The sequence below is a fragment of the Misgurnus anguillicaudatus genome, chromosome 6, assembly GCF_027580225.2.
Source record: "Misgurnus anguillicaudatus chromosome 6, ASM2758022v2, whole genome shotgun sequence".
Classification (NCBI taxonomy): domain Eukaryota; kingdom Metazoa; phylum Chordata; class Actinopteri; order Cypriniformes; family Cobitidae; genus Misgurnus; species Misgurnus anguillicaudatus.
Genome location: NC_073342.2, coordinates 18,959,638 through 18,968,252, shown reverse-complemented (window position 1 = coordinate 18,968,252; position 8,615 = coordinate 18,959,638). Strand labels below are relative to the sequence as shown.

At 39.0% G+C, this 8,615-nt stretch overlaps 1 protein-coding gene across 1 annotated transcript; it reads right to left on the bottom strand.

Moving 5' to 3' along the window:
- Positions 1 to 604: 604 nt before the first annotated feature.
- On the bottom strand, positions 605 to 8,481 carry e2f4 (E2F transcription factor 4). Its single transcript, XM_073868673.1, has 10 exons — positions 7,998 to 8,481; positions 7,205 to 7,314; positions 6,726 to 6,886; positions 5,093 to 5,137; positions 3,717 to 3,781; positions 3,268 to 3,562; positions 3,022 to 3,174; positions 2,870 to 2,914; positions 2,684 to 2,728; positions 605 to 2,358 (listed from the first exon to the last, which is right to left on the bottom strand). Exons 1-10 carry the CDS (start codon positions 8,151 to 8,153, stop codon positions 2,243 to 2,245), a joined length of 1,191 nt encoding a protein of 396 aa, XP_073724774.1. The 5' UTR covers positions 8,154 to 8,481; the 3' UTR covers positions 605 to 2,242.
- Positions 8,482 to 8,615: the final 134 nt, after the last annotated feature.

The following is an 8,615-nucleotide window of genomic DNA, read 5'->3' as shown; positions in this document are numbered from 1 at the left end:
TATATAAGCATTTAAAGCGAACAGTTTAGCATGTGTGCTTAAAAAGTCTAGAATTTTTATGTTATTATCCTACACTACACAGGGAATTATATAGATTTATCCAGAAAACTTAGATTTAAGCACTTTCAATGACCTGTATCTATGTATGTATATTTTAAAAAACTTCTCAGGGCCTTGAATCTTTCCTTCCAGATTCACAAACTTTCAAGAATTTCAAGGATCCGTGGGAACCCTGTATTCACATTTTGTTGACCCTCTTTTGTTTTTGAATAGTTATTTTCCTGGGCTTTGTATTTTTTTGCCAAGCTTCCGTAAACTCACAATGTTGAGCTTCACTTTACACTTCAAGCACAACACGCATACAAAACTTTTAAAACATAGCAAAGACATTAGTTTTAGCTTTTACTGTACTCCAAACTTGGCAGTACTACACAACAGTAACTTTATTAAACAGAAATGTCTGGTTCTGCAGGATATGACTCAAGTCCTTACGAGCAGATATGATCAAATCCTAAAGAATTAGGTGAAAGATAAAACAGCAAGGACATTCTGATGTAATGAGTTAACAAAATCCTAACAAGCTTAAAAGAATAATTCGCTCAAATACATAAGTAGAAAAACTTTATTTGATGGGGATGTTATTTCGGTTGCGAACAATGATTATTATACTTTGCACAAATATTAAATGAATTCCCTGGATATTGTAAAGTTAATCGGTATATCTAATTACCTTAAAGGGTTGAATATTACCCGTTTTAAAGTGCAATGTGGAAATAGGTTAGAAAGCAAATGTAGATTATTTGAAACCAGATAACTTGGGAGATCTATTGAGTACAAAAATAAATGGTACAAGCCTAAAAATATCATTCAGCAGTAACGAGAAGCAAAAAATGACAATCTGTTTGCAATCAATTGGTACCAACAAAGTTAGGTATGCACGTTTGACAACACAATCCTAAACACATGTCGATACTCCATTTCTTGCTATCATGTGACTGCTCTTTAATGACCCCCAAACCCACATTCTTATTTAGACAGTTATTCTCATATACAGACATACTTAATACCTTTAAAAGTATCTACACACATACATAAACAGGTTGAGGTTAGGACAGATATGTACTCTATGATGTGAAACACACAGAGGGATTATGTTTCGAAATACAAAAATAGCAATAATTGGCATTCGATTTAACATTTATACAGGGCTTTAGTCATGACCTTTCCACAGTGGTTTTGCAATTAAAAACAAAGTTAAATTCATAAGCAATACAACAATCTAAATACAACTCTTGATACATGTTGAGAAAATAGGGCATGCGTTGAGAAATGCATTACAAACACTGTAAGCTAACAATGGTTCGATCAGATTGCGACAGAGCTGATGAGTAAAAAGAAAGTAGGAATGGTTTATGCAACACTTGAGTAGGTTCCTTCACATTTTGTCTGAAGAGCTTGAAACTAGTAAATATATTATGCTATATAGCACCAGGCTGTAAAGATTTCAAACAGTAGGCTACGCTGACCTTACAATCTTTCCACTACACTCGCAGTCTCTTTAGTTATTAGTGTAACTTTATCATGGTCATTTGCTGCAAAATGAAATCAGCCTGATCTCTTCGAAGTCTTGACATTAGAAGCATGCTTTGTTCAAAAACATAATGATGATGGTTGCCAACAAATTTATGGTTTGGTTTATCTATATGAAAGATCAGTAAAGATATCACTGCTTGATAAAAGGGTGGTGCGTTCTGAGAAAAGATGCTACTAACAGGAAGACAATATATATATAAAACTGGTAGTCTGGCTGCTTTTTTCTTTGAACCACTAACCAACCACTGCTGGTGAGGTTTGTCTTATTTTTGCAACAAAAATCCCCTTTGTATCTATACAAAAGTTATATAAAACAATGACCCTGCAGTCACTTTAATGAAACAAGGGACTAATATACACGGTTAACCAAAGCGTTTGCTTTGTACGTCTGATCTCTTCATCAGTTAAGTGAAGTGGGCACCAATAAAGCTTCATATATCGGTTGAATTTAGCAGGGAAAGCTCCTTTTCAGTCAACCACTTTGGGTGAGGAGTAAATATACATATATAAAAAACCTATATATACACACAGAATCAGCTTATCATACATATGGATCTGTAATAGAGCCATACTTTTCTTTATCTCCTTTGAAAAGCGTTAAAGTTTTTCGGTACACTACTCATTTTTTAACATGTGCTGTTTTTGGAGGTCAAAGGTTGGCAATGGGAACATCAAAAAGGTCACAGAGGCCCTCAGTCTCATCCAGGTTATAGATGTAGTCATGATCACCCGGAGGTGGAGACAGACGAAGGAGTGGAGAAAAAACTATGAAGAGAGAGAGAAAGAGAGAGAGAGAGAGGAGTGACATCATGAATGTTATTCTATAACTGTACATTATGATGTCATCGAGCATGTGCAGAAACAAACCAATCACAGTTGGACATCTAAAAAAAAATGTTGTAATTTAACTCGACAGACTACTTTTATTGATTACATCATTATACAAAAGCAATCTTTTGTCGTATACAATAAACAGTTACATAGTTCGAAGGAAACATAATTTGTAACAAACTTAAACGTCAAAAGAAACAAAAAGCTCATTTTTAGTAATATATTAAGTACAAGTTTCCTGATTCGTGACGAGCTTTACCTTCAGATGACATCAGCTCTTCAAGCAAATCTGTACTCATGATTTCTATAAAGAGGAAGAAAAAAAATCAACCAATGCAAAAAACATGTGCAACCTGCGTTACATAAAAATCAAAATTATGCAATTATAAATGCCGTCACGTTTGGTGCACAAACTGATTTTTTAGCACATTAAACAGATTCTCACCTTTAGGGTCAAACATTTCTGAAAGCTCTTTGGGAAAGTCCAGCACTGAAAACAGGAAGAGAAAATAACTTGATCGGGTTGCATTAGCAACTTCTGCACTTCACAGAAGTAAAAAAAATACTTTGACATTAACTAATGCAATGCACACTTACAGTCTGAAGTGTCAGGTTTGATTGGTTCAAAAAGAGATGAGGAATCAGGAAGTGAAGAGCTGCTGTCCAATGAGGCAGATGACTGCAGCTGCTGGGTGCCCACTGAAGATATCGGATTGGCTGTTGTATCTGACGTCGGGGTGCTTGCGATGTCTAAATTCAATTAAGAGAAACAAGGTTACAACAAAATTAAATTTGACCTCAGCCTGTCATTTCATATTTAAAAATATCTGCGTAGCATCTAACCTGCGGCTACACCTGCAGAAGAGGCAGTGGTCGTGGTTGGAGGGACGGTGGTGGTGGAGGGACTCTGACAGGTGGACGCAGGCGATTCTGTACTTTTAGCTGTGGGTTTGAGAGGGGGGTCAGCAGTAGAGGTAGCTGAAGCTGGGGCAGAGAGGCTCTGAAGCATGTCGTCTGGTGGGGGAACCGGCAGCACCACTGGAGAGGAGCTGGATGGGTCTTTATTAACAAGGAGGACCTCGATGGGGCCTGCAGAACTTTTTAGATGAATCTGATATTTCTTCTGTCCATTCACATGCTGAAATGTTAAGTGTATTTAGGAGCTTGATTTGTTTTTTTTATACCTTGGTATTCTTATAAGGGCCATGGTGAATCAAAGCAGTATGGTATTACCACTTGATACAACGGCACTGCAACATTTAGATTTTATAAGAGATATAAGCTACACTTACAGATTCAGGCACTGGCACTTCTAGCTGTGTTCCTGAGGGAGCTCTGATTGCTAGAAGAGTGTCACCTAGTGGCGAAAAAATATAAGTATACAGAGATATAGTAAAAAGATTAAGATGCACCACAAATAAAAGACAATTCCAGACACATGGGGCATAAAACAAAATGCTCAATTTAGGTTTATTAAGTTAGTATTAAGTAATTATACTAATATCCTTGATGCTAAAATGACAACAGTGTAGGAAAAAGAACAGTTAAACAGTGTTCAACATTGTATTGAATTTGGATTACAAAACTTATATAGTTTCACTTTAGTTGCTTTTCATCAGAGTCTTTATATTTTAGGTTAAAGGGAGACTCAACTTTTTTTTTGAAAATATGCTCATTTTCCAGCTCTCCTAGAGTTAAACATTTGATTTGTACAGTTTTGGGGTCCATTCAGTTGATCTCCGGGTCTGGCGCTAGCACTTTTAGCATAGCTTGGCATAATCCATTGAATCCGATTAGACCATTAGCATCGTGAAAAAAAACCCCCAAAGAGTTTTGATATTTTTCCTATTTAAAACTCTTCTCTAGTTACATCGTGTACCAAGACCGTCAGAAAATTAAAAGTTGTGATTTTCTAGGCAGATATGGCTAGGAACTATAGTACTATACTCTCATTCCAGCGTAATAATCAAGGACTTTGTTGCTGTAAAATGGCTGCAGCAGGCGTAGTGATATTATGCACTGCTCGAAAATAGTCCCCTGCTATTGAAAGTAACCAAGGGGACCATTTTCGGCTGCTGCGCAATATCACCGCGCCCCCCGCAGCCACGCCACACCAGCAAAGCCCTTGATTATTACGCCAGAATGAGAGTAGTTTTTCGTCGGTCTTAGTACACAATGTAACTACAGAAAAGTCAGTTTTAAATAGGAAAAATATCCAGACTCCTTGGTTATTTCTTTAATGCAATGCCAATGGTCCAATCAGATTCAATGGACCATGCCAAGCCACTCCAAAAGTGGTAGCGCCAGACACGGAGATCAGCTGTTTACAAAAAGGTAAAAATCAAATGCCCAACTCCAGCGGAGCTGGAAAATGAGCATATTTTCAAAAAGGTGGAGTATCCCTTGAAACATTAGGGGGTGGTTTTCCAGACAGGCCTCAAGGCTAGTCCAAGACTAAAATGCATGTTTGAATCGTCCTAACTAAAAAAAAAAACTTGCTTGCACAGAGACATCTTAAAATATATCAGTGTTATAGTTTTGACTCAAGATGCACACCAGTAATGTTTTTTTTCTAATATAGCTTACTCCTAATCTTGGATTAATCTGAACCCTGTATGGGAAACTGCCCCTTGGTGTTTTAGTGATATTATGTGTTGTGTAAACCAACCTTTAAAGCAATTGCAGAGGTCTTGATGTGTCACATACGCCAGAGTGTGTCAGGTTAGGGACATAATGCAAACAGAGTCTTGACACAAAAACTTGAAGCATAAAGCAAAAATGACCATTTTAGATTACGGTTTCAGCCCCTTTAAAGTTCTACTATCTCAGATGGCCTGTCAGTGAGTAAATCAACAACAAATTTTCATTTTTCAATAAACTGAGGCTGCATCCAAATATCCACACTTGTGTTCTTGGCCACTCAAGTGTGCATGCAGGCGACGAATTGCGCGTGCGTGCAAGACTGTCCCATGTCTTAAAACTGGCAAAGTTCAGTGCCCTTAACCAACACTAAAACCGCTTGATGTTACTGCGTGCCAAGGTTGAAGAGCTGCAAACTAAGTGCTCTTCCGCCATACAATATAATTCTCATTTTTATCTGCTTTAAAAAAAAAATGCCACATTTTATTTTGTGCCACCATACTTATGTAACTACTACTCATATAACAGTCTTTAAATAGGGAAAACATGGAAGTGTTTGGTGGCTTCTACATTCATCCCTGCTTTGATCCAAAGGAATGAATGGGGCTAGGCTAAATGCTAACACATTCACGACGCTCTATGCAATGATGAAGTGCACGCATTGAAAAAAGATAGGGATGTATTAATTAGTCTAAGTTGAGGGAAGAACATAGTAAAATATTGAGTAGTAAGTGATTTTCATTTTTGGTGAGTAATGAACATTTCTAACACAAAAAGCAGAGTCAAGTTGTGTCCTAAGGTGGGAACACTCGTCACACACTCAGTGTATATTCACTGCAGTGGTGGATTTGCTACTTTTCTATACATTTCCTAAATGTGTCAATGTCTTGTAAATATACTTTCAAAGCTTTGCGGATGTGTTTGAGCACAAGGCAGACACGGGAAGAAAGTATACTTTACTTCTTTTGTCTGCTGTGTCCCAGGCTATAAAGAAGCCTACTTGCGCTCTGATGAGGCGCTTGTCATTGTTTGCAATGCATGATGAGAACTGACATACCTTTCTTTACATCCAACATTACACAAAATGAAAATGTTTCTGTGGATTTCTCATTTTCTTTGCCGATTATGGAGTTATAACGGGTTTTAAAAATGACTGAATACAAAATGTCTGTGACATTCAACATTGTACAGTAAATTTCATTTTTATGCTTGGATTCCGTGATTCCGTCCATGTTTTCCACATTGTGGAAATCATAGGGTCCTATGTCTGAAGTGTGGCCAATAGCCAATTACAGTGGCCGCAACGCATGCTCTGGTCTTCCATAAACGTAATCGGCCGGCTCTGCTTAGATTATTTGCAAAAGGTGATCTGATTGGCTGACGCACGCGTTGCCGCTTGAAAAGTTGAGAAATGTTCAACTTCTGCCGCGAGCAACAGCAATGAAGTGGCGCCGACGGATCCACAATTCAGTTCGGCAACGCATGACGTCACTCATTAAAAGTGAATAGGAAGCGCTAACATTTTCGCCCTGTGTGAATGTACTGTTAAGGTTCCATAGCAAACAACCTATATATCTGGTCCTGGAAAGCTGGTCCTGTTATGCTGTTATTAAAACTGAAACACCCCAAAGACAAATGTTGGTAGTAATTGGAAGGATATGGGCTATTCTGCGAGTCGTCCGTCACGTTCTTGATGCTCTGTTGAACCCAAACTCTCTGCTGGTCCAGTTCATGTTCCCTCCGATCAAGATCCTCCAATTCCAACTTGAGATCTATCAGCTTGTCTGCAATTTCACGTGTGTTGCAACCCGGACCAACACCCCTAACACACAAAAATAGAAACAAATTTGACATTTAAAATGGCTATCGGCCACTCATTTTAAACAAATATCCAAGAAGAATAATTATTTGTATTTCTTCTTAAAGTATAACTTATTTAATGGCATTTATTGTGTAATAACTTTGAAATATGTGTTATACACCACACCGACCTACTAAGGTGCTCTGAACTTTATTTTTGGGTGAACTGTCCCTTTAAATATGAACTCATGATCAGGTTTAGTAACACGTATAACTATAACTACTTTTTTCAAAATATTTTCATAAATTCAATCAACAAGAATTAACATGCGTGTCTTACTTCCACTGGATGCTGTTTTTTGATTTCTTCTCAATAAGTCCAATCCCTTCCAAAACATTTGTGATGTCGTAGATGCGCCGTTTCTGCCTTACAGCCAAAGTATCTGCAGCCTTAAACACATTTGCAAAATCCATTATTGACTACTCATCAATACATCAGCTTTACATCAAATGCAAAACAAAATCCTAAAGATACAGGCAAAAAGGTTAACAAGGAACTTGATGCAGTTCCATATGCTTATCAGTATTGACTACCGTTCACTGTCATGTCAGCTACTCGACACACAACCGAAGCTGTTACAAACTATCAAAGACATGTGTTAGGCGTTATATCAAGTTTAAAATATAAAGTTATAATCCCAAGAGGTCACTAAAATCCCAGAAGGCAGAAAAAGCTCAAGTCTGGCCTAAGCCATCCCGAGCACGTGCTTGTTTTGAAAGCTTTTGTTTAAGTTTCAGACTCTACTTCTCAACTCGAGCACGGCCACAAAAATCCTTATGTCCTGTGTTAACATAATAACATTTCACTCGCTAACACTGTTGACATTACACTTCCAACTTGTTAGCTCGTTCGCCTGGTTTAAAGTAGGGGAAACACGTTAATTTCAGCACAGATATCGGGAAGAGTTGCAAACAACCCCCTAACTAGTTTCGGGGCAGCTTTTACGATTCGCGTCGTTTTAGCACAAAACAGCATAGCATGCGGTCTGTTCACGCGCAAAAAACTGCGTTTGCAACAGGCTGAGGCTCGCGTGAAGCTGATGATGCACGTGCAGAGCCGATCTCGTGCTTACAGCTTTTAGGTCCAGTACTCCGTCTTTTGCTTCCTGCAGGAGAGTCACAAATTTGGTCGTGAGGAGCCCGAGACTTTTCTCGTGGCGGCTGGGGGTCTGCGGCTGAAGCGAGTCTCCCATCGCCCCTAGTTCACTCCTTCCGGTCTCTAAATCCATGAAGTCGCCTTTGAACGTAACAACACTGTGATCAATCGGTGAATTTCGCTTGCAGTTTGTATGTTGAATGGTTTCTGCTGTACTATCTCTGCTGACAGCAACGCATATGCCGCCCAAAAGCTCGCTTCCCGTCAATGGCCGGCGATTCCTGAAACATGGAAGGATAATGATCGTCTCAAAGTGACTACGTTAAAATCCTCCGTTCGGGGTCCAGTCCGGTTCGGGACGCAGGTTACCCGAGCCCAGATGGCCTAACCGATCGGACGCTCTCACAACACCAGAGCCAAGCAGCTTGAATGACTGAAGCCGTTGACGACGCGATGCATCATGGGACGACTGATAAATAAATCCCTGCATTATGAAACACAGCCTGTAGGGGGAGACATGAACCGCTAAAAGTTTCTTCACCTCGAGACTCCCCAGTTTGGTGGCCCTGAGATGGTGCCCCCAGTTTAATGACAT

Excerpts from the sequence above, each read along its gene's own strand:
- e2f4 (XM_073868673.1), bottom strand. The coding sequence starts at position 8,153 with ATGGATTTAGAGACCGGAAGGAGTGAACTAGGGGCGATGGGAGACTCG. Across the intron at positions 5,138-6,725 it reads GGACGACTCGCAGAATAGCC|CTCTGGCGTATGTGACACAT; the intron begins CATATCCTTCCA and ends TAACCTGACACA. Across the intron at positions 2,729-2,869 it reads AGAAATGTTTGACCCTAAAG|AAATCATGAGTACAGATTTG; the intron begins GTGAGAATCTGT and ends TCCTCTTTATAG.